Source organism: Spea bombifrons, chromosome 2, assembly GCF_027358695.1.
Source record: "Spea bombifrons isolate aSpeBom1 chromosome 2, aSpeBom1.2.pri, whole genome shotgun sequence".
In the NCBI taxonomy this organism is placed as follows: Eukaryota; Metazoa; Chordata; class Amphibia; order Anura; family Pelobatidae; genus Spea; species Spea bombifrons.
In genome coordinates this window covers 6,837,501-6,863,930 of record NC_071088.1, presented here as the reverse complement: position 1 = coordinate 6,863,930, position 26,430 = coordinate 6,837,501, and the positions used below count along the sequence as shown (strand labels likewise).

Below are 26,430 nucleotides of genomic sequence, written 5' to 3'. Positions count from 1 at the left end.
GAATTGGTGGAACAGCACCGTATCTTATAAATATATTTTTTTTCTCCCCCAACAAATCCGCCAAACAGCAACGCAAAGATTTAAATAGCATTCAAAGGTTGGATGTATTCCGAAAAAAAATAAATAAATAAGAAAATAAATAAAAAAATAAAAATAATTTAAAAAAAAATCCTTAGAAAAATATAGAAATAAGAAGTTCTACGGCCAAGGACTTCATATTCATTTTTTTTTTGCTTGCTCCATTTCTGTGATGCCATGAGAATAACATGTTCCTGCCCAAAATATCCCAGCGGCTGCCTGTATCCTACATTGTGAGCAGCATTAACACAATAAGACACAGATACAGTGTGATAAAATAATAGAACCCCTCGTTATGTGAATGCCACCTCTACAACACACAACACAGACGATACCCACTCAGTAGGCCACACGTACAAGAGAAGAAGAAGAAGAAGAATGCTATACATTCACAAGAAAGGACCCCTCGGAGACCAGACCCCCATCTCAAGACCTGGCCGAATGCGTTCACACATGCTCTTTCACATTTTTCTGCATATCCCTGTTGATTCGCATCTTTGGACCCACATAATCAATGATGTATTTATGGACCAGCGGCAGCACCCTCAGCCTTGCTGTTGGGGTACTTTGCTGTTTGGGTACTCCTCAGCCTTGCTGTTGGGGTACTTTGCTGTTGGGGTACCCCCTCAGCCTTGCTGTTGGAGTACTTTGCTGTTGGGGTACCCCTCAGCGTTGCTGTTGGGGTACTTTGCTGTTGGGGTACTTTGCTGTTGGGGTACCCCTCAGCCTTGCTGTTGGGGTACTTTGCTGTTGGGGTACCCCTCAGCCTTGCCGTTGGGGTGCTTTGCTGTTGGGGTACCCCTCAGCCTTGCTGTTGGGGTACTTTGCCAGTCTTCACTATACAGACAGCTGGGATTCAACTTCATTTTGCAGCACGCTTCCGTTTTTGTGCAGAAAAGTCGCTTTAGTCCTCCACGGTATAACTGCACTGATTACAAGGGCACCCCGCACTTCCTTTTGGTTAATAGGATGCTCATGGGAGCCACATTTCTTTAGATATTTATTTCATTATTTATTTAATTGGGGACGGGGTCCAGCTCAAAAATGGAACTTGACTGCATCCTGCCAGCAGCTTGAGTGTGAATGAGCCCCTGAGTGCATGTGTTCTGCTCATTTTGGGTACCTTCCGTTGAAGGGTTCTTCTAGAAGTGGTATAGTCAAACCTAATGAAGCAGCACAAGGCATGATCCACCAATGTGTAGGATGGAAACATAGAATTTGGTGGCTGCTAAGAACCCTTCAGCCCCTCTAACCTGCCTTTTTCCTAACAGACTTAAACCTTCATCAGTCTTTGTCTCGTCTTAGATTCAGGAGCGATATGTCTATCCCATGCATGTTTAAATGCCGTCACGCAATAGCCCCTGCTACCTCAGCAGGAAGGCTGCTCCATAATCTACCATCCTCTACCATCTAAACCTATCTAGTTTAAGATTATGGCTTTTTGCTCTCATATTTCTCCTCCTTTGAAACAAACTCCTTTCCTGTACTTCGTTAAATCCCTTTAAGTAGATAAACGTTTCTACCATTTTAGTCACCCTCCTCTACCAATATCCTTCTGGAGATGGGGGTCTCAAGAATGTACCCAACACTCAAGGTGGGGTCTGACCAGGGATCTGTAAAGTGGCAGAACCACCACCTCTTTCTGCAACTAATGCCACTAACCATACAACCCAGCACCCCGCTTGCTTTTTCTGATGCTTTATTGCATTGTCTGCTTACCTTTAAGTCCTCGGGAATAATTACTCCCAAGAGCCTCTCTCCCATTATCACTGACCGAACGGCTTCCCCAATGCTAGATTCTGCCTTGGGATTTTTTACGTCCCAAGTGCGTTATTTTACATTTATCAACGTTAAACTGCAGCTGCCACACTCTCCACCATTCTTCTAATTTGCCGTTTTGCTTGCTCCACCAGAAATGTTGCAGACCTTTGTATCATCTACAAAAAAAAAGGGCAGACTAGATGGACGTATTTGTTCTTATCTGTCATCAAATGATATGTTTCTATGTAACTCAGAGGAGCAAAGACTATATAAAAACCAGATCAATGAACAATGATTCATGTGTCACTATGAGTGTTTCTAGAACTGTGTGAGCTCTTCATGTTCGGGCAGGGTTATAGTAGCTGCCCCAGCGCCAGGTGGTAGGATAGTGCCTCGCTTGTGCTTTGTGTGTTTGTGTATGTGCGAGAGGGGGTATTTGCTGGGTGCACCTGCTTCCATGTGTACTTTTGTGTGAGCAGATGCACTGTGTATCTGAATGGAGGGGGAGGAAGCTGTGTGTGTGTTTTTTGTTGTTATTGTTCATTTTTATTGTGTGTCTTTGCATAGATGAACTATTTCTTTATGTTGGCTATTTCCTTCCGTATTAAGGGGGGGGGGTTGTGTATTTGGGTGGTTTTGTGTTGATATACTGTAAGCGCAAGAGGGTTAGAGCTAAACCCAAGGTTTAATGATTTTTATGATGTTATTCAGGCTCTAGATCGGGGAGACAAATAAGCCATTTTCCGAGGCAAATCCGTTTCACATTGTCACTAACAAGCAAATGTAAAGTGCTGCCCCCTGCAGTGTGTGGGGGGTATAAACTCACTGAAGATCAGTTTCTCTGTTATACACCTTAAATACTGTAGGGGGCAGCACGCTACATAGTCAGCAATAATGCAAAAAATGTATATGTGTCCTGGAAAAAATGGCCAATGAAATTCGAACATTGATGTCGTTTATAGGACTTTCATGTTTAGATCAATACATAACTGAAGAGAAATAAAAATGCCAGAAGATAAATGATTCTCTTCTATGAGAGCAGATAAATGCTGGTTTATACAAATTCCTGATATGATGTCACTTTTGTCCGTTCGTGAAATTTCACCCCTGCTAGATATTCCACGATCAACTGTAGGTGGTATTATTGTATATAAATGCATACGATTTTACATATACATATTGTTTCAGCATCATTATATTCATTCCAGTCTGTTACACTTTTTTGCACACCTATGTGCATGCAGTAAAATGAAATGGGGTCCAGCGTAACCTACCTGACGCTCTCCCTCTTCTGCCTCACACATGAGCAGGGATAGTCACCTGAAGGGGTGTGGCTAGCCCCAGACAGCCTTTAGTGGGTGGAGAATGAAAGAAAAGTGGGCGGGCAGCCAAACACCGCCTCCCTGTCCAGAGAAAGAAGAAACTGACCAGGAGACCCCAGGTAACAGGGCTTCATCTGGAGACTCCAGGTCAAACCCAGAACATTCCAAGTTTTTTTCCCCATACAAGATGGTCTCCGATATCCAATATGCCCTGTAAACAGGGTCTGGGAGCTCCTTTAAATAAGTAGACAGTTCATAAACAAGTCTGCAAGGAACTCCAGGACGTAAAGCCCATTAAGCTCAAACAGATCAATTCATAAGATGTGAACCCAGACAGGTTCTTGACTTTAAATCTAGCTAAATCAGGGCAAAACCACAAAGCACCAGAATTTTGATATCTATTCCATATGTTAATTAGAACTTGTATTTGCTGTTTAGATATTCTATACATCAAACAAGACAGTAAACGCTAACCGACCGGGTAACAGTTATGTGCTGTTTTATACGCTTTGGAAGGTAGGGTTAATTGCTTATAACCAAGAGATGGAAGATGTCTGCTCTTTGTATATCACATGAAATGGTGTCAAACCTGTTTAGGAGCGAAGAGAACGAACACATTGTCAAGGTCCTTTAATTAAAAAAAAATTAGCTTTGATCGTTGGGAAATCATTATTGGTCCATTAGGGGCCACCTGTGACTGCCTCAGCCGCGTTCTGTTGAATCTAAGGCTGGATCTAATAAAACGGGGTTTCTGACGTAGGGATGGACTCCATGTTGAGTGAAAATATAAAAAAAAAACATTGATCAGGGAAGAAATATCACGTTCCGTGCCCCTTGGAAACCATTTAGCAACAGATTATTCAATTCAACAACTTCTAACATTTGGTTAAAATATTCATATTCAGACTGTACAGGGGGGGTGGATTTAATGTTTTTTGTTAAGGATGCTGGTGATGGTCAAACCTATTCAAATTTTCCTTATACAATCCATCTTCTTTAATTCCGTCGGTACGTAGTTATATTTAAAGCGACACTCCAGCCATTATAAGGACTATAATGCATATGACAGCTGATTGGTCCCTTTAAATTTCCATGTGGTCCCCGCATTAAATGTTGGAGCTCTGAGCTCTGGGGCTTCCCCTCAAGGTAAGTACTTCTATCTTCTTTTTTTTTAGCTGGAAGAATGCCTTTTAATACTTTGTAAGTACTTTAATATGCAATTTATGTAGACAATTCTGCCTGGGACACTGGGGTGTCCCTTTAATAGAGAAGTTAACATTTTTAATACTCAATATTCCACTGAACCATGCGATACTTGAAGAAGAAATTAAATGGTTGGATTGTTAATGCTATTGGTCATCATCATTATGTAAATGCAGTGTTGATGTTAGAAGTGATACGGTAAAAGGTGCTCATAGAAGCTTTGGTTCTCAGGGTCTTGGGTAGGGTGATCAATTTGGCCTGTTTTCCGGGCCACATATCATTTTTACATTTTGCCCAATATAACTGAGCGATTGGTTTTCCTCCGTGAGTCTATACATCCCACATGCTGCAGGGCAGGGCTTTATCTGGGCTGGTCAGCAATATGTCAAAAAATTGGGTGCCAAAAGGTCCTCAGGCAAATGCCCCATATTAGACACATACCGTATTGGCCCGGATATAGGCCGCACTTTTTCCCCCCACTTTAAGTCTTTAAAGTGGGGGTGCGGCCTATATTCGGGGTCTAGAGCCCGACACCCGGGACATGCAGTTCCGGGCGCCGGGCAGGCAGCAGGGTCAGGATACAGATCCCCCGCAGCGGTGCAGGGGACCTGCATCCTACTCCCCGATACGCTCAGACAGCCTCCCCTGCCAGCACTGTTCTGTTTTCACCAGGCAGGAGAGTGGCATTTGGCCACACCCAGTCTCCACCCACTCCTCCCTTCTACTTCCAGTGTCTAGGACTAGCCCCTCCCCACACACGGCTAGGCCGGCCTCCACATGTATATAGCCCTGCCCCCTCATAAAGCCACTCCCCCAAAAGATGGAGAGCTCTGGGTAGCCTCTCCTGGAAGCTCTCAGGTATTCTTGCCATGCCAACCTTGTATCTTCAATCTCATCAAACTCCATGTAACTACGCAACAAAAACGCTGATTTCATAATTAGCGGATTGCTAATCATTTTGTCACATTGTGTGGAATAAAGCATTCTGTTTAACATTTTGTGAGGACTGATAGAAACAATACCATTTCTAACATCCAGACCCTCTTTCCAGCTATTACCATATGGCATAGACAAGGGATAAATGTCTGATCCATTTCGAGACATCTGTTACACCAGCTGCGTAGCGAGTGTAAAGCATATCAGGCGGCCCTCGGCAAAGACAATTTGCAAACAACATAAAACTTGTGTCTGCGGGTAGCGGAAGATGGAGATCAGCGTTGCGCAGGAACAAGGTCCATGAGCGGGAACCTCAAATTCTAACCCTTTTCAGAACAGCAGAAGTATCTGCCTGGAACATAGGAATAATAATAATAATCATCATCATCATCGTCTGATGAGAATAATAATTATTATTATTATCATCATCATATTCTGGCTTAGACCAATGATCCAATGATGGCAGACTAAGGCGAGTGGGGTGGCAGCCTCATTACCACATTACTTAATTGGGTAACAGAGCTCCCAGATGGGCTTTAGCTCAATGGGTCGGCTACGGAAGGCTGGCACAGACCTCCATAATACATCATACCTTGCGTGTCCTTCTGAGGCAGGGATATGACATCATGCTTGATGATCATAACAGAGGATGTTCATCACAAGTAAGAGACCCTCCTTGAGGTAGGTCCAAGGATGATGGCTGGAAAGACTGGAGACTCATAAATACATCACTGAATATAACAGAAGTCTGGATAGTCTGCCGGTATATCTAATACATAGCCAGAGGTGAGATGGTGAGGCATAGGGATTATGGTGGTGGGATTTCAAGATGGCGGTGAAGAACCTGCTGATTGTGGTAGGAACAATGTTTGCAGTGGACCATAGGAATGAATTCTGAGGTTGGGTGGAAAGGTGAAGGAAGGTGTTGGCGGTGGGGTATTTATTATAGGGGTGCTTACTTTTGGAATGATAGGGGTGGTTGAGAAGAATGCTGACCACACCACTTTTTCCCAAACCACTTTTTCCCCAGAATGTATCACCCTGGTCACATTTTCTAAAACCACCCTGGCTCAGCCTATGCAGCAAACAAAAATAAATGGGGCATAAAGGACAGAAAAGTGTACAAAGGGAGCACAAAAAGGATCCAGTCACGGATGGTTACTGTTTAAATGTTTGGCTGAATCTTATGCCAACCATAGAGGTGTACCCGTAGAGGTGTAACCATAGAGGTGTACCCATAGAGGTGTAGGCAGAATAGATGCTTATTGAATGAAATGAGATAAAGTTTTTGTAAATACTGACCTACGTTACTGTGGATTTTTGTGGTCATTATTTCGATTCCTCCCCACTGTTGTCCTCCGGCGTCCTCCCTAGGAGTTGGGTTTAATTACGCTGTGGCACGGATACAGCCCGTCTCGGCTGCAGTCCGAACTTACTCAGCGCTCTAGAAATAAATGAATTCTAGGCCACAACATCATGAAGTTTGCATTATAGCCATAATCATATCTGGGAACTCTCAGGGTTTCTGCCCCAATATCAGGGTCTCAGGGTGAAGGGGCATATTCTCCGGGTCACAAAGTCTGTAGCTGACTCCTTCCTATTCTCTCCCCGATTTGATCATATATGACGCCCAACTGGTGCTTTTGCTGCCAGCATTTAATTCCCGCCATGGACTTTCATTAGTCAGCGTGTCCGACTGGGCGATTAAGACCGAGCCATTCTATTATTTACCACAATGAGTCGTTTCAAGGGCTGCTGATGACCCGCCAAGCAATATGGCGGCCTTCAGCTTTGGACCAAGATGTAGCCAGTGATCCAGCTTCAAATAAAATAAAGCATATAATAAGTAGCTGAAACCAAAGAATATGAAGGAAAGGCGTCACAAAGCCTAGGAATCCTGGAGAAGGAATCTACCGTACTATTAGAGATTGGTATTAGATATTAGATATTATTATTAGAATTAAGCTCTGGGATATGTGCCCCCTAGCTTGCAATCTATTATACCAATAAAGGTAATAGATTGCAAGCTTTTAGAACCAACTAGGTCTCTCCTTCAGACAATATACATTTCAATAATGTACGTTACGATATGCCAGAAGAAGTGACCCGGATAGTCTCAAAAGCTTGCAATCTATTATACTTCCGTTACCCAACAGCGTTATATGGGGGCTTCATATATTTCAATGCGTTAAATGAACCCATATGATGATGTGGCCGTCCCTTTGAGGATATTTATTGCCCCCCTTGCCAGCTCAGCTCTATTGGATTGCTTTCACAGTTGTTTTTCCTCCTCTGCCTTGCGTTGAGTTTAAATGTTTTAAATACCTTCTTTCCACCAAGAATATGCTATTGTATTTAATCGAGTCGACCGACTGCTTTACATGTCTATAGGTTACGCCGGGTGACGGTGCGCCCTTTCCCGTAGATTATATTCTTGTATCTGATTGGAGTCTTACGATTTACATTTCTTGCTACGGTTTTAATCCCTTCGTTACCATTTTTAGTGAACTAAAGGGGACCAAATAATCCTTAAATCGACTAACGAGGGGATGAAAGCTCAACGATGCGTCCAAATCTAAAGCCGCATCATGACCCTTTACGGATCTCTGGTTAGACCCCACCTAGAGCATTGGGTACCGTCCTGGAGACCCCCATCTCCAGAAGGATATTGACATTCAGGAGCCTTTTCCGAGGATCGTGGTTTTTGGTGATTTGCAGGATATAAATTATCTTAATACGTCTGGCTTGGAGGAGAGAAGAGCGGGGGGGGGTGATAGACACGTTTAAATACAGAAAGGGGTATAACAAGGAGAAGAGACGTTAGAACAAGAGCGCCAGAGGCTTAGGCGGAATGTTAAGGAAGGTTTACTTTACTGAGAGGGTAGTAGGTACATGGAACTGCCTTCCAGCAGTAGTGGTGGAAGTTAATACAGCAAGGGAATTTATACATGCATGGGATAGGCATAAGACGAGACCAAATTAGATTTGAATGGAGAGCTGCTCGGATCACCTGTTTTATCCTTTTTCACCCAGAAAGCTGGGGTATCTGGCATACACAGGTGCCCGTCAAGTTCACTCCTGGCCCCCTTGGCACGTGTTATGCGGAAAGGAAATAATAAGGTTACATTTGCAGAGCCTTGTTACTATTTTATTATATAGTTCTACCTTAGCCATAATGCTTTCTGGAAGCCAAGCTTTGGGGGAAGTCAATAAGTTTTTGTTCATTCAGTATTCAAGGACATCCGCGCAGAATGAACGATGTCTCATTCTTCAGGAAGAACATAGTCTGTTTAAGGCAGACGGTTCTATAAAACTCAATGCTGGATTGTATGTTCCAAAAAACACTATTAAATAAAACTCCGTCCCCATAGAGCTCCCGGAACCCAACTCAACGGACAGGACCTTCTATTAATGCCACGTAACGCGGTATTGTTCGATAAGAAAAGCCTCGTCTCTCTGTAAGGAATAATAACTGCGCCCGATAGGACAATTAATAACGTATGGAAGAGAAAGTGTGTCCGATCCACCTGTCTTTAGAAAAGCCCTTTGTGTCGCTGGAGCGCTGAGACCTTGGGTCTGCGATTGAAAGACTCTCTATTCTGGCAACGGCAGATGTCGTATTGTGTCAAAGTTAAACTGTAGCTGTGATTTCAGGCCAAAGTGTGCAAAAAATATTATAGAAATGTCTTAAAAAATGTGTATTACTTTAAAGGGACAGTCTAATTTCACCCCCACTATGAAAGAATGGATATTAAAGTACTCGGAGTAACCCGAAACCGTCCAAAATAAACAAAAAAATAAAGCCACGCTGCGAAATCTTCATTCTTCCTCCATGGTCTGACTTTTCTTGCCACTGATTGGCTGCTTGAAGCTGTCAGTCAGAGGCAGGGAAGTACTCCCGTTAAAATCAATGGGAGGGCTTTCATGTAACTGATTGACAGCTAAAGAAGCCAATCTGTGACAGTAACTAGCTCTCATCGAAATGAATGGGAAGACCTTACACATGCGCAGTGGGTAGAGTGCATGTCTTGCGGGGGCATTTATCTCGCAGGGGGGGAGAAAGGGGGCAAATGTATTTGGGGAGAGTCTGCAGGAAGGACCACACCTATCACATGCATTAATCAAGTGCATGTTATGTCTGAAGTGTCTGAAGTATCCTTCTGTTTGATCTGTCAAGTTCTACTAACCAGAAGTACCCAACAGATGATGGGTCGCCCGCTGGCAATGCCCCTAAACTACTCATAAGGTGTAAGCCCATCCCCCACCTCTTCACACCTGGAACTAGGCAAAGCATAGACTGTAAGCCCTACAGGACACGGACCTCAAGGGGCAGATCTGGGCCATTCTTCCGGGATTGTTGCCCTTCACAGGATGGCAAAAAATGTGGTGGAGGGTCTTCTCCTGCCTACCTATGGGCAGTAGCCTATGGGTTATGTATGAAAACCTAACTTTATGTATACTATGGCATGCCGCCCAACTTCTGCCCTTGGCGAAAGGTAGAGTGTCACTCAAACCGGCAGCGTTACAGTGCATGCGCACAATCATGCGCAGTATACATTCTCGGGCGTCCCAAACATGGAGAACGAATTCTCCAGGACCAAGAGTTGTTGTTCTTCCCCGTTAGTTAAACAGCCTTAGCGCCCGATGAATAAACGTGATCACGAAACAGAGCTGGGATGGAATTTTTATAAAGTTGATTGAGGTTACTTTATGCGGAAAGAAAATCACAAATTAACTCCGCATGGGACGCCAAGCAATCCAGAAATAGTCATTAATTGTCTTTTGTGTGTTTTTTTTTCTTATTTTGCCTGCTAATGGCATACACTTTATTACCGCGTCTCGCATTAGATAAAGCAATTTATTATTAGCACGGTTTACTAATGTGCTGCGGGAGAATGGATTAGCAGGGGATCTGCGGAGAACGCCGTTCAAACTACATGTAAATGGAAAAAAAAATATAATTCCTTACGGGCGAGGGGGGGAGGTTTATAATTAACACCATCTCATGCGGAAGGATGGAGGGTAATACACAAAAGGTTTACTTTTTATGACTTAAGCTGTCACGAACTCAACAAATTAATACATTTTTTGTGTTACTATATAATATAAGGGGGGGGGTGCGCTGTTGATCCACGCAGGGTAGGGCCAAATGGGTTATGGGTTCATCGCCTTGAATACATGGGTCTTATCCAGGGGAGGGCTGGCAGCCTAAGGCCTGGGGGCAAGTCACGTGAAGTGGCCCCGCTCCCTCGCACTCACCTTTCACCCCTCACGCTGCTCCCATCACTATGCGCCCATCAGACTGCTGGAAAACTGATCTAAACGGCCGCTGGGTGCTGATGCCACCAGCCGGAGCTACTTTAATCCTTTTTTTTATTTATTTAATACGCCGGATCGGCTTGCCATATTAAAAATAAATAAATAAAGTATTAAAGTAGCGCCGGCCGGCAGCATCAGCACCCAGCGGCCGTTTAGATTCGACTTCCAACAATCTGATGGCCGCATAGTGATGGGAGCAGCGTGAGGGGTGAAAGGTGAGTGCGAGGGGGCGGAGCTTTCACCCCTCACGCTGCTCCCATCACTTGGCGGCCATCGCATACGGCCGCTGGGTGCTGATGCCGCCGGCCGGCGCTGCTTTAATACAATTTTTTTTTTCATTTAATAGCCGATCCGGCTTGCCATATTACATTTAAAAAAAAAGTATTAAAGTAGCGCCGGCCGGCAGCATCAGCACCCAGCGGCCGTTTAGATCTTATCAGATTTGCCCTAGGAGGCAGCTGCTAGTCAGGCCTCTGGGGCAGGTTGAGGGTTCTACGCCACCCAACTGTCCCGCTTTGTGAGGGACTGTGCTGATTTTGCCACTCTATCCTGCTGAGCTCTACGTCTGTCTCGCTTTTTGGGGCAGAGGTACAGCTCGACGGGGCCACCGGGATCAGGGACGGCGGCAGTAGTGCAGTGGTAGGATAGAGGTTGGGAGGTGTAGGGTGAGAGTAGATACGTGTTCTAAATTCTAAACTTTACTGAGGGGGTGGTAGATAAGTGGAACAGCCTCCCAGCAGAAGTGGTAGAGACTAATACAGTGAGAGAATTGCATGGGATAGGCATATGACTCCTGCATCAAAGACAGAGGCCAAGGACGGCTGATCGGGAATAAAGACCTCCAGGGCCGCAAACCCAAAAATCTTCCTTTAAACTATTGGGGTTTGAAAAGCAATATACCCCCAGCTGATCCCCACATGGGGCATTTTATCGCCAATAACCTTTTTGCGAGTGAGTAGATTCTGTCTGCAGCACAAGCATAATCTGTAATAATCTAGCGTTCACATTTGGGTTATCTCCCGGTAATCCTTTGCTGAACATATGCTAAAGTCTCTCCGCTGGGTTGCTGCTCTAATATTGTCTTCGGTCTCTCGTCTTGATTAAAGGCTGAGCTCCAGGATCTCGATCTCCTGATTTCTGGAGTACATTTTTGGCTTAGGCAGTGAGTTTTATGGGGGGGGGGTTTACGGGGTGGTCTTCATAACCACGTCTATGAACAAATTGTGGTTAAAGTGACACTTTATAGGATAGGGCCAATTACTTTACTGAGACTTTTTATGTGACTTTGTGACATTAGTTTATTAGTAGGTGTTTAATTAATGTAACTAAATAAAGTATCTAAATGTATTTTATCTACACATATTTTGGAAACACATTTTCTGCATTACTGTGGCTTTTATGGCTGTAGAATCCTGTGATATCCTAGTAAAGAAGGACATCGGGATAAAGAGGAAACACTGGAATTTGGGCCTAAAAGAGGGACTGGACCTCTTAAATAGGGACACCCAGGATGCATAAATAAGTATAAACTTTTTGATAAAAGGAAAATATACAAACAGGAACATTTTTGAATAATTCATTAATGTTTGTGCTTTTATGCTAATTTACACTTATTACTATTACTAGTCATTTTATTATTATTACCTATTGATTGTCAACAAATTACACAGCGCTGTACAATAAACACATAGGCAACAAACACACATTATCACATACAGACACATCAGGGTTATTCTTGTTAGAGATATGCAAAATCACACAAAATATTTCATAACGGCCTGGAAGTTGTTAGAACGGCTGCTGTCGGGATGGAGGAAAGTTTCATTTTTGTGTTTAATAATCGGTTATCAGGGCATTTAATTTTCAGTTCATGCACTTGGAGCGAGGATGTCCACCTAGTGGCCAGACTGATAATTGCACCTTTTATACAGAGAGCTAGCCAGCCTTTATGGCTCATACTTGCCTTCAGGCCCTGTTTGGCCGGGCAAGTGTCTTGTGGGCCGGTGGCCAAAGCCGCACACAGTAACTTTTAGTACCGCTCCAGCAAATCTGTTGGTTCCAGGCCTGGACTGGTGATGGCCGGGTGGCCCTAGCACATTCAGGTGCCACTTTTAGAGCAGCGGTAATATTTGGTGAATATTTGATGGTATCAATCAGGGGGCGCGCTGGGCATTTGCCCTGAGTGCCACATGGCCAGTGCGGGCCTGGGTGGTTCACTGAGTGTAAGATCATTGAGTGTGGCCGTGGGTATCCAGCCATTGGTCGCATGCACATAACATAGCGGCTGCTGGCCTTAAAGTGCCGGGTCTGCTTTTCTTCCCCCAGTCTGGTCCTGCTTGCTTTGTATTATGTCAGCGGTAAAAGATTGGAAAACACACGGTGTATATCATTCTCTAAAAATATTAAAACTCATGAATGAATCTGGTGTGATGTTGTGGTGTGGCTCATCCAAAAGAAAACTGATTTACCGCGTTTCTTATTCCAGGAAAAAAAAAAAAGAAGAAATCAGCCGTTTTGTAATTCCGCTAATCAAACTGTAGCCGTTGATGTGTCTGAAGCACTTTAATGTGTGCCGGTACAATACCGCTAATAACATATCTGAAATGTTAAATATTACTGGGTTGCAGTTGCCTAGTAACGACAGCTCCATTCATCTTTTCAGAGATCACAGAAATGTCAGGGGGGGGAGATTGGTAGATGGAATACAATAACACAGACGTGAACCAAAAGTGGACATTTGTAGCCCGATCTGCCATGAAATATCTCTTAAAAGGACAGTCTGACGCCCCGTAAAGCCTCACAAACATAGAACGCACATTGAAGTACTTAATGTGCATCCGTGAAACCTCTTAAGAATAAAATGCACGAATGCTCCGGACCGCCATCCTAGGTCACCAGTTTGGGGCTGATTGCCTGGGCAAAAGGGAGGTCCGCAAATGTAGTGTGGAAACTGTATTTTGTGCAAATCACAGCGTCTAGAATTGGACCCTTGGTCTGAGACGACTAGGGGTCCCCTGTGAGTGCAGTTTCCCAGAGATTGCCCTCCCCCGTACGTTACTGCGAAGTAACCCCATCTCCACCCCATCTCCACCTCATCTCCACCCCATCTCCATCCCATCTCCACCTCATCTCCACCCCATCTCCACCGCATCTCCATCCCATCTCCACCTCATCTCCACCCCATCTCCACCTCATCTCCACCCCATCTCCACCTCATCTCCACCTCATCTCCACCCCATCTCCACCTCATCTCCACCCCATCTCCACCCCATCTCCATCCCATCTCCACCCTCAGCAGCCATGACCCCAGCCAGTGCTTGCTCAGTAAGGAACCCCTCTAATAAAAAGTATTAATACTTGAAAATGATGTGAAAAACTTGGTAGTGCCTGCTGGAATTGCATGTTCTCACTAATTAACTCCAATAAATTAATATCACCGGGCAACCAGTTCTAAACCTTCCAGAAATCCATGGGATTCATGGCCTTTGAGGACATCCCTGAACTCAAATCTGTACCAAAATAATCAAAACGATCAATTCTACGATGAAATATTCACCGTACGGCAAAATAAACTTGCACCGTAAGGGTCGGCCGTTAAATAAACAACTGGAAAAACATATATTTGCTTTCTGTGGTATTTCTGCAACCTTTCCATCTTCTGTCTCCATCCATTTATATTAATGTGCTTTTATTCACAATTTAACAGTCTGGGCAATTTCGTCGTCATTCGGCTGACCCTCGAGCGCTCTCCTCTATAAAAGGACACCGTTTCATGGTTGCCAGGGCAACTCCGGCCGGGCAACCGCTCACACTAATACCCTGCCTCCTTCTCGGGGCCGTTAGATGCAAACGCTGTGTGTGATTCGGTATTCCGTCTATATGGAGTAATATATATATGTATATAATATATAATGAACCAGCTATATGGAGAAAATTACATCTGGTCTGTGGCAACACATTATAAACATGGACACAGCATAGAAGGAGTGACGTTATTCCAAATGCATGGTACAGGTGAATCAATTTAATTGCATTATGTATTTGTGATAACCTTATAGGACCTTGCGACTTATTTAGGGTTTCCGGTATATTATCTCAGGGCGTTTTGCATGAAACCCTATAAAATAATCCTATATGATTGTCGCCGACACTTTTCTTGCCTGTTAGTTAATTCCTGATTGTCCGGCTCCCCCTGCTGTAATTATACGGCAAATCCGCAACGTGAACAGCCGTTCCCGACCGGAGCCAAGATCGTGGCGCCGCGGCTCATAGATTGTCGTCCTAGCGCTCTAATATTTGGACTGTCTCTCAGCGCTGCATTGGCTGCAGAGAAATAAAAAGCTGAGTATCATACACTTTGGCAGCCTTAGAGCTTCTTCAAATGGAAGAAAGACCTCTCTATCAGAAAAAGAGACATCTGAGGCCTCCAAAGCTTAGATGACCTAATGAAGCTATCACCTTCCATTGATGATTCCATTCCCATCCACAAGACGCTCTCAGACTGGCTCCCCTCGAACTCTCCTTTTTTCCTTTAGAACCGTTCCAGATCACAAAGGGGATGGGGGTAGGGAAGATGGAATGCCCCCCATACACTCGCCCAGAGAAGAATGAGCTGCACAAGGAGTTTCAATAATCATTGGAGCCTCTGGGGTCATCTTAGACAGTCCCCAGGTATAGAGATGTCCCACGAGACCTCTTCAGGACAGTGGAGAGAATGGACCATCTGTTCACTCTGTTAACAGGGACTTCACGCCCGCTTCATTGGGTTGTCTCTTTTGTTGAAGGAATTCCTTTACACAAATGATTAGTTCCATTGTCTTCCTCGCCCCGGTCTCCTTAGTCTAGCCGCGCAGGATGTTTAACTTCCCCCAGTATGGGCAAGAAAAACCCAAAATTCCCCCAACTCTTGTGGGGGAGGGGAGCGGGATTGGCGCAGGCACAAGCCTCACTTCCTATACGCAATTTATACAGCAATGAAGAACAATCCTTTACTTTTGTTTTAAATCTATTGTGCTCTTAATTTGTCTGCTGCAGGAAATGCTTGGCTGGCCCTGTATAATGTATAAATTATTCAGATTTCCCCCCCATAGTCTCCAAACTCATTGTATTATACACTATACAGCTTGCTGGAGGAACCATAATGAATAGTGAAGTCAGAGAGCGGAAGCCTCAACTCTCCCTTTAGTGAATAAACCCCTATGTGAACCTCTACAGAGTCAGTTAAACCTGCCTGCGTCATGATGTGGCCCTTTGGCCTGTGGCTAGAGGAGAATGTTTTGGCAGTGTGTGTACATATGCGGTCACGCACCCAGTATCTCCACTGTGCCTGCGCAGCCCTTAGTAAATAAATGGCATTTAACTGAAAGACACGTATTGTGAGAGCAAACACTGTTTACATGACTGTTCCTTTACTGCTGCTGAAGCCATATATATATATACCGGTATATATCTATATATATAGACTTATATAAATAAATGGCACTCGGCTGTTTTCTCCCCGCCAGTCTAATATAGCCTGGTGATTCTACGCAGCTTACATTATGATTACGAGTATGAGCAAAACTATATATATATATTAGAAATAAAAATAAATAAATAAATATAATAATAGAAAAATATTATGTCTATAAAAATAATAAGCATTACCACAACTGGCAATACTCATTTTTGCATATGTATGTATAAACCCAAAACATTGACCCATTGACCACTATGTTCTGTATGTTTCAATAAATTAACTCTTTACACACACAGATATATTTTCATTGTTTTATTATTTATTTTTTATGTTTTGTTGTTCCTGCTTTGGCCGGCAGGGGGCGCGCGTCGCCCTCCCAGGCTCTGTCCCTCCTCTCCCCCTGCTCAGCACTTTGTTCCTTTAAGACTTGTAGTAAAAGTTTTTCCCAAACCCCTCCCTGCCCTCTCCCTTTTGTTTAGCCCCGGGCCAGTGCTGGGCTCTGGCTGGGGTTTTACTTTAGCAGCTCTTTTCAGAGCCGAGGCTTTCGGTTATTGCCCCTGGGAGGCTGGGGAGGAATAAGACCTTCCTGCTGGATCTCTCATGGCTCTAGGAGTGGACATGTGGACAGTGGATCCCCTGCATTTCTGATCTGATCTCCTTGGCAAGCTGCAAGATGAGGGTCCCCCTGCAGACTCTGCCCCTGCTCCTGGTCTTGGGGGCTGTCTGTGCCTCCTCCAAGTTTACTTTCCCTTTAAGGATCTCCCCTGCAGAGGTTAGGAACACTGTGCCTGTGACCCCCCAGACCCCCAACGAGTTCCTGGGGCTGTCCTTTGCCTCTGACCCCACTGGCAAAATCAACTTCTTGGCTATGATTGACAATCTGGAGGGGGACTCTGGTAGGGGCTATTACCTGGAGCTTTCCATAGGCACCCCTCCCCAGAAGGTAAGTTCCTAACTACCCCACAATAGTGGGTATAATGTAAAACAAGGGGTTAATGCAGAGCACAATTCCCCTGGGTTGCAGTGGACTGTGTGCTGTTGATCTCAGTAGGTTAAGGGTAAAACCTGGTATTTAACCCTTAACCCTTTCACCAGTGATTGGGAATTTCAGAAAGTTTCATAATTACCCCTTGTGTGCTTATTACCCCAGCTATTTCCTATTCCCATATATATATATATATATATACTGGGGGGTAAATGGGGTCCCAAATAACCTCCACCTACTAGGCCAAGTATTAGATTATAGGTATTTTATACAGGGTAATCTATTGTGTAACTCTATTGTTGTTGTTGCGTTGTTGTCACACTGTGTCGCAGTGTGTGTTGTTATAATATTCTGACAGTGCGGATTTGTTATCCCCTTGGGCTTTATCTGTAACATTATATTCAAAAGTAACCATTTCTCTCTCATTTGTTTTCTTCATAATTCCAGGAATTTTCGTTTCTCCAGTAAAACCAGGCAAAAAAAAAAATAATTAAAATAATAATTTGCACAGACTTACATTAGTTGGCTACAATGTTATATTTTACTTTTTTTGCATATTCTAGATAAAATGTTTGCTTCTTGTGTGTTTTTTCTGTATTTTTGTGTTTTTTACACGAGTTTCTATAATTTTAAGGGCACTTTATAGGAGCAATTGGGGGGAAAAAATAGATTCAGGAGCCATTGGTGTTTTATTATTTATTATTATTAATATCAACAATTTATGCAGTCCCACGCATGTTTCAATTCCCTCACTGTATTAGCCTCTACCGCTTCTGCTGGGAGGCTGATCTGCGGGGAGATACCACCCGCTCAGTAAATTTAAAACTTCCTTACATTACATCTAAGCCTCTGACCCTCTAGTTCTAGATTATAACCTCTCGTTCCAACATTTCTTCCCCCTATAAATAAACGTCCCTCCTGTACTTTGTTTCTAAGTTTCTAAATCTTTCTCTCTCTCTCTCTTTCTCTTTCTTTCTTTCTTTCTTTCTTTCTTTCTTTCTTTCTTTCTTTCTTTCTTTCTTTCTTTCTTTCTTTCTCTCTTTCTTTTTCTCTCTTTCTTTTTCTCTCTTTCTTTTTCTCTCTCTCTCTTTCTCTCTCTCTCTCTTTCTCTCTCTCTTTCTCTCTCTCTTTCTCTCTCTCTCATTCTCTCTCTCTCATTACAATGTGAATTGTAGCTGAGGCTATCTGGTCCACAAATGGTTAAGGGATGTTTTGCACTTTTTTCGGGGGGGGTTCTGTAAGTCTGAGTAGTTATTCGCTGCTTTCCGGTGTCCCGTTTGCCGGTTGTACAGCGCTGCGGAATATGATGGCGCTTGTGTTAATTTAAAGTCTAGTCTGCCTGTTCTTCGTGCTGTAAATGAAAAGTAACGAGTAACGCTGCGGGGTATTATTACAGAGTAAGATGCCCGGGCCCCGGACTAGCCATCTGGTGCACCGGGTGGACTGCTGGCTGCCATTCTAGTGGCCAGCCGGGTGCTGCAGCGTATGTTCGCAGGTTAGGTGTCCCCATACCCAGTAAGTCTCGGGGTTTGTCCCGGAGTCTCAGGGTTTTTGCCCCAATCTCAAGGTCTCGGGGCAGATTCTCAGGATCGACGCCTTCCTATTCTACCCCCGATGTTCTCCTATCTAAGACTCCCAGCATGTGATGGTTGATATCTCTGCTTGAATGCAGGTGATTCAATTAAGTGTATCTTTAGATAATGACAGGTCAAGGTTCCAGGGCCAGGGCTGCTTAGTCCTCCCCGTTCTGGCACTGAAGACGGATGCACCCAGTAGTCTGGAGATATCGCTCTTCTTTTTTTAATTTTTATTTAATGAATAGAATTTACGGATAAACTCCTCCCTGCGGCTGGGCAGCCATTGCCGTTAATTATACAAATGGGATCGACGGGGAGTCTGCAGGCCGGGACTGGCAAGTTCACCCGCGGGCTACGCGGCTGTTTATTTCACCAGTTCTAAGCAAGTAGTGTCTAATTATAAAAAACGGCGTCTTTCAGCTGTGGGTTTTCGTCTCTGGGGGTTCAGTCACGGGATGCGGGTGGGGAGCTCATTACTTGTGATGAGGGCCGTGGGGGATAGGATGGAGTTCAGATCGGCTACGGAAGCCCCCCCCCCTCATGGCTTTTTGTTCAAATAAACTCCCTTTATCTCCAGACCTGGAGGCCGCCATTGCTGTCAGTCATGTGATATTTTGGGCTGACTTTCATGCTCAAGCACCACACTGAACTGATGCTTTATGGCAATGCTAATCAAGTCCCTTCCTCCATAGACTTGCATTAGTCAGAGTGTCTGGCTGGTTGAATAAAACCGAGCCATTCTATTGATCCTCACAGGCAGTATGAAAAGAAGTCGGGGTGTGAGAAGGAATGGCTGTTTTGGGGTGTTTTACTGCAAATCACATCCTACTCCGTAGGATTTTCTCGTATAAAATAAAAAAATTACTGCCGGAAATAATATCCACAAATGCGCGTCGCAGGGCTGTGTTTTTAATTCCTGGCTTTAAGGTGTTATCCGGTTTCAGGAAACATTTAACAGAGTTTAATATCCTGTATAGAATTTCATGTAATCTGTATAGATTATATATAAACACTATTTTTGAAGCTTTACCCCCATTTTGGAAATAATTACTACTATTCTTTTATATTTTTGTTCATCCATTGTTATTTTTATTTTTTTTTCGTGAAAAATATAATTATTTTGGTTTTATGTACACAAAAGAAATGCGGCATTAGTACAAATAAAAAAAGTGACGTTTCTGGCAGTTCTGTAAATGGGCGCTAAATGAATAGATGTAAAAGTAATAAAAGAAAATCCTATTTTACCAGCGGAAGATCTCCGTATTATCTGAACGACGACCCAAGTATTACTAATAATATTTGTATGTAATGAAAGGGTTAATGCACGGGTTGGTTGCGGCAGATTTTCCAGGTTATTGCGAACAATAAATTGCACCATTCCAATTTATTTATTTATTTTGGTATTTTTCACCTACATATAATATGCCGGCACGTCGGCCCCACTCGGCCCCCGTCTACTCGCCCGCTCCTCCGGCTGCAATGCCTTGTGCAAATCATGAGTTTTATGATCCTGACCGGGAGAGGATTTTTGGAATATTTGCTGTCGTCTCACATGAGACATCTGGAGTGTGTAGCAGCAACGGCCCGGTTGGACACCTGCTGGAAGACTGTGGGACTCCCGCGTATCAGCCATTTGCATTCTCGCTCTGTTATCTGAGCCCCGATCTACTAGACAACCCCCCCCCCCGACTCCTTATCATACTGTCTGTGGGAAATGATAGAATGGCTCAGTCTTAATCACTAGCTGTACAATGGATGACGAAAATGATGAAGATTATAGGGAAACGGACTTCATTAGCATCGCCATAAAGCATCAGCTCAGTGTGGTGTTTGAGCCGGGAAAGTCACCCAAAATATCACATGACTGACAGCAATGGCGGCCTCCAGATCTGCAGATAAAGGGAGTTTATGGGGGGGGAGTTGGATATTAACCCCTTCTACAAAAAACTAATTAATAGACGAACATGAAGAATGTACACGAATATTCGCCCGAACCGAACACAGGAACGGGCGAATATTAGTAACAATAAAGGTGAGGAGGGCTCGGCTCAAATGAGCTCACAATCTAGGAGCCAAAGTAATTTTAACGGTGCGCGTGGCTCTTTAACAATATGACGGTACCTGGGGGACCCTGCGACCCCTGAAATATTAACTCTTTAATAGCCCGTTGTGACGGTTCTACGTAGACTCGCTAAATGTGTCTAATGACCTTGTGGAAACCTTGACTTCTCATTATTTAAGGATACACTGAATTGAGTCACCTGCGTTCAAGCAGGGATATCAACCATAACGTACTGGGAGCAAAAGCACCAATTGGGAGTCTTGTATCTGATGACAGCGGGGGGAAGAATAGGAAGGAGTCAGATCCACACTGTGTGACCCCCAGAATCTGCCCCTGAGATCCTGGGTATGATTATGGGTGATAAAATTGGGTTTGACACGAATGCGATGCTTTTCTTTAGTCTAGATGAGTCACGTAATGTTGACTTTGAAGCGGGTGTGAACTCGTCGCTGTATCGCGGCACCGCTGTTTGTGCAGACATTTCACGCTCTCTTTCTAAATGTTTGTAAAGTGCCGGCTAATAGTCCGGGCGGACGAGACGGGCCGAAAGAGTCCTAAAAATGACAGATTTCTCCTCCTTATCGGTTCTGTGGTAACTCATGCGATGCACACGAGGAGATCTGGGGCTGTCGGGTCCGTCAGCTGATGGGGGTTTATACATTGTAATCCCATCCAAAAAGCCCAGCAGGGCGGTGGGGTTGGGGTAGAAACGCCGTGCGGATCTTGTGACATCGCCTTTTCTTGCAAACCAAATCTCTATCATGTGATCTCGCATACCAAATGTCTCCTGACCTGCTACGTCACACCAGTAGCCTCTTGTGATTTAAGTATTTTTTTTATTTTAAAGATTGTGCTTCAGATGAATTCAAAAGGGCCACGGGGGCAATTGTCCTCCCGGGCTGGCCCATTGTTGTCTGGTGCATTGCTTGCCACTCTAGACCACAAAGTACCAGCCCTTCTGTACAATCATTAGACAGCTGTGGTCCCTGTCCTCCAGGATCGTTGAGTCTACAATATGAAGCCATGACCTCCTCTGATGACCCTTTTTCATTCTCTTCACAAAACCGGCAGCTCCTTTAATGAGTTGCCGGCTTACACGGTGTGGATGTGATGTCGCTTTTGCTTCGTTGGGGACTTGCGTTCTACCGACGGACCTGTTGGGGGGGAAAATGTCACTTTTCAGGTTCTGCAGGAGGCGCTTTGTGTTTGCAGGTCCCGCATGTTCTGCGGACGTTCAGGGAGTCTTCTGTCATCAGCATTCCGTCGTCGTGGTTTATAACTTCTATAGATGGAAGGAGGCTTTGTGCCCAGTCAAGGTTTCACCCTTTACCTCGTATGGAAGGCGAGGCCTATGATGTCATGTAACCTGTTCTGTGTAGAAGATGTCCTAACTCTCCATTTGGGCAGCAACCCCACCCTCGCCCCCATCATCCACCTCTGTCCCAGTGCCCTTCCTGCTATGACATCATATGTTGTCACTCAGACTTTTAAGGACAAGTGGTATGGATACTGTGCTATAGAGACTGTGCAGGCATAAGGCAAATAGACCAGTTTATGCCCTCCCCCAGTGTTGCGGCATAAAGCTGGCCACCCAAGCTCTGTATTTGCCACCGCCTTCCAAGTGCTTTGTTGGTTGAGAGATGCATTGAATGGATGTGGTTTGTGATTCCCAGATACCACTAGTTGCTACCTTGGCATATGTTTTAACTTACTTTCTGGCCCACAATGCCGCCTGCCGATGCTGTGCCTTCCAGGAACTGTTATGACTTCCTATTTGGGCTGACACTGCCACTAACTGGCCATCGGGCACAGTGGGCTTATGCCTCGTGGGCCTGTGTCTGATATCTGGCCACGTGCTGCAACAATGTAGCTTGCGACAGCCAGGACTGTCGATCCCTCCATCCATTGCTGACTGCCGACGTATTTTAAACGTATCACATTCGTGGGGTCCCTCCGCCATCTCTATCCTGGCCGATTTAAGGAACCACGTTTCTAGCTGCGTCACTTTTGATGGGGAAGCCTTTTAATAAACAATTATTAGAGCCATGTTTCCACCATCCAGGACATAGCGGTAAGTTTGAGTTTGGATCGGGATATTGTGTTTTGTTTTTTTTGCTGTTGAAACCAGATTTCCGTCGGCTCTGCTTTTGTTTGATTTAAATCAGAATTGGATGTTCTTCCCTTTTCCTTTCCAAATTAGATAATGTGAAGGGCGAGCAGGGGTCAGAGTGACTTCTGCCTGCGCCGAGGGCCGCACTTTGTCAGCTAAATGCTATTCCTGGGAAGCGGCAATTTCTCTGAAGAGTTTCCAGGTGCAAAACGCCATTGGCCCCCGGCTATGTGGCAGAGGGGCTGTTGCCACCTGAAACCTGGTTGATTTAGACCAGAATATACCGCTGTTTATACCGCAGCAACCCTTTTCTAACTTTGCAGAATTCCTTTTTGGCGTCCAATAAAATGCTTTGCAATGCGCTGTCCAGAAGCGTCATGGACGTCGCATTACATCCCTCTCCGCAAGATCCAGTGTTCTTCTAAAACCTCTGTTATTTAATTTCATCTTCATGGCTGAGGTTAATAACTCATCGCGTGTGCATTACATGTATAGCGTGCGTGGGCTCTTACGGGTCTGGCTGGATCTGCTGGCCGTGTTGGCGCAGGCAGTAAGTGACAACAGAGCGGAGAATTGCGTTAAATGGCATCTACGTGAAATGGAATACATTGCGAAACGCGTTGCCCGTAGATGGCCGTTTCTGTGCCGGCACGAATTGTCGGCAGGACGCCCATTGAGTTTACCCGGATCTGCTTCCAGTTGTACGGACGTGTGTTCCGACAGCCGTGCTGTAAGATGAGAAGAGATTTGCGTAGGGTATTTGCACAAGATTACACACCCTGCGGCTGTGTGTTTGTACAGCGGTGAGTGTTCCAGACCCCTTGGTGAGATAGACGCCTTCTGCTTCCTTCTTACGGCAAACATTATTGGGTTAAGTACAAGTGGCAAATTAACCCTCGTTTATTTATTAGTCAAAGAATAAATATTCAACACTTGGACTATAAATCCCAGGATCCTCAGCCAGTTCTTGGCTTGGCACAGAGTTGAGAATCATAGAAGCTGATTACTTGTCTTCTTTTGAACAGCAACATGGGGCATGTTTCAACGCAATGGCCACGTTACGTGGATGATGACACGTTCTTCCGCTGACCGGCCCAACTTTAATCCATAAATGCAGATTTCCGCGCAGGTGGAGCTCTTGGCGCTACTGATGGGATATTTACTGGGACATAGCCCGGGGTGTTGGGACTGTCCTGGCAAAACGTGGGACTTTTGGCATCCATACCCTGAGAGCAAGTTTTATAAGAGATCGTTTGCCTTCTTGTAACCTCAAATGCTCCTTCGTGTAAAAAAAAAAAAAAAAAAAAAAAAAAAAAAAAAATTATTAATAATAATAATTAAAAAAAATACTTAAATTGCTTAAGAAATTGAGAAATTTTCATTAACTTGTAAATAAAAAAAAGTTTATTTATAGAATGTCACTGGATTTTTTTTTTCCTTTTTATTTTCACAAAAGAGGTATAAAATGTATCAAGACATATTTATTTATTTATTTTATGCCTCCCCTGTAAATCTTGCTTTGTAAATATTCCACACTTCAGTTTTTTTTTGTTTTTGTTTTTTTTGGCTTTTTTTTTTTTTCCGGAGTAGAATTATTCCGATGGATAAATACAGATGGAGCCATCTCTGGTGGAGAAGCAATGCATGACAACGTACCCTGCCAGCTCCTTTCGAGAAACATATGTTTAAACAGATGACATACTTTATTGGAAAGAAAGTGCCAAAAGGACGTGATTAACAAAATGAGCACCAATAATAACATGTAATAACCGCACGCAAACCCAACAGAGCAGGGCCAGAAAAGATTTAGTGTGCCGTGGCTGCAAGCAGCTCGTAGCAGATGGGCTTCTAATGTAATTAGGAATCTTTGTGTTAAATGAGGCATTATTTAAAGTGGCTGCTAATTTTCTCTTCTATTAACCTGCTGAAAAATATCGAGAAGAAGGCTTATCCCACGTGACTTTTCTTGTTTGTGTTTTTTTTTTTTCTCCTTTGTTTGCAAAGTACAGAAATGTTCCCTGCTGAGTTTTACCAAGGGTCAGGGTGTGAGCCGGACATCCAGGGTTTTTACCCCAACCCCAGGATCTTGGGGCGAAAGGGCAGATTTTTAGAGGGACACAGCCTGGAGTGGACTCCTTCATACTCTGCTCTGATATCTGCATACCTGGGACCTTATCATATTTGACCCAGGGTCTCCGGGTGACATACTGCTTCCCAGGGTCTCTGGGTGACATACTGCTTCCCGGGGTCTCTGGGTGACATACTGCTTCCCGGGGTCTCTGGGTGACATACTGCTTCCCGGGGTCTCTGGGTGACATACTGCTTCTCGGGGTCTCTGGGTGACATACTGCTTCTCGGGGTCTCTGGGTGACATACTGCTTCCCAGGGTCTCTGGGTGACATACTGCTTCCCAGGGTCTCTGGGTGACATACTGCTTTCCTGGGTCTCTGCGTGACAAACTGCTTCCCGGGGGTCTCTGGGTGACTTACTGCTTTCCAGGGTCTCTGGGTGACATACTGCTTCCCGGGGTCTCTGGGTGACTTACTGCTTCCCGGGGTCTCTGGGTGACAAACTGCTTCCCGGGGTCTCTGGGTGACAAACTGTTTCCCAGGGTCTCTGGGTGGAAAAAACTGCTTCCCTGAGACCCTAGGTTATTTTTTTTGTTAGCCAATGGGAGAGGCTATCAGCATTTGGAGATACCCAGATCCCATCTAGTTACCTACACCTAACGCAAGGTGGGAAGATCTCGCATATGAGTATCTTGGCATCTCCACTGGGGCTTTTCACGCTGCTATATCACAGCCGAAATGCCTGCTTGAGTACAGGTGACAATTCAATACAATATTTTGTGGCAAGTCGTGGTTTCTATAAAGACCATTATTAGAACAATTTGGTTGCCGCTGTTAGTAGTATCTTTGGGGTGGACAATTAAAGGGTTAATCTCTGAACTCTCTAATTTAAACCTTTAAAGCCAAGGGGCTTGGTGAAGGAGTAATCTGTTGCGGGTGCGTATGGGAGGAATACGGCCTTGAAGATCTTTCTCCGTTGGTAATAAAGTAACGCACGGCGGGTAATGTACGGCTCTGTGTCTTGTTGCAGAATTCCGCATAACTCGCGTCCCACACGTGTGCGCCAACGTCAAGGCCGCATTGATCTGTTTCTCTAACACGGGACCCGGCCCTCGCATCTAGCGTGTATCCAGACGAGGCCGCGGGGCGTTCGACACACAGGGACATTGTCCTCTTAACAATGGGGCCAGTGAGTGATGGGCCAGCCTCTGGGCCAAGCTGTGATTTACATACAATATTCTTAAATTGGTTAAAGTGGGCCCGAAATCCCGAAAAATAAATAAAAACACCAACAGAGCCTGGAAACCCGCCTGCCTCCCAGTGTAATACACCGTATTGGCTCGATTATAGGCCGCACACCCTTAAAGTTTGGTGCTATTTTAAAAAATATATATTTTTAAAGAAAAAATACACATTAGTGGAATGGTAACACAGTATTTTAACATTTTTAATACATCTATTATGCAGTTAGTCAGTATGTGTTATATATTTGGAAAACCAATAGCCATTTTAGGGTCCCTCCCCCCAATTCATAATGCACCGCATAGATG

The 26,430-nt window shown here is 44.4% G+C and overlaps 1 protein-coding gene across 1 annotated transcript in view; it reads left to right on the top strand.

Annotated features, from left to right (window-relative positions):
- Positions 1-16,541: 16,541 nt before the first annotated feature.
- Positions 16,542-26,430, top strand: part of BACE2 (beta-secretase 2) — a 24,663-nt gene continuing 14,774 nt past the window's right edge. Inside the window, exon 1 of the mRNA XM_053456792.1 lies at positions 16,542-17,020. Within this exon, the coding sequence (XP_053312767.1) occupies positions 16,751-17,020 (270 nt within the window). The 5' untranslated portion in view covers positions 16,542-16,750. The remainder of the gene's footprint in view (positions 17,021-26,430) is intronic.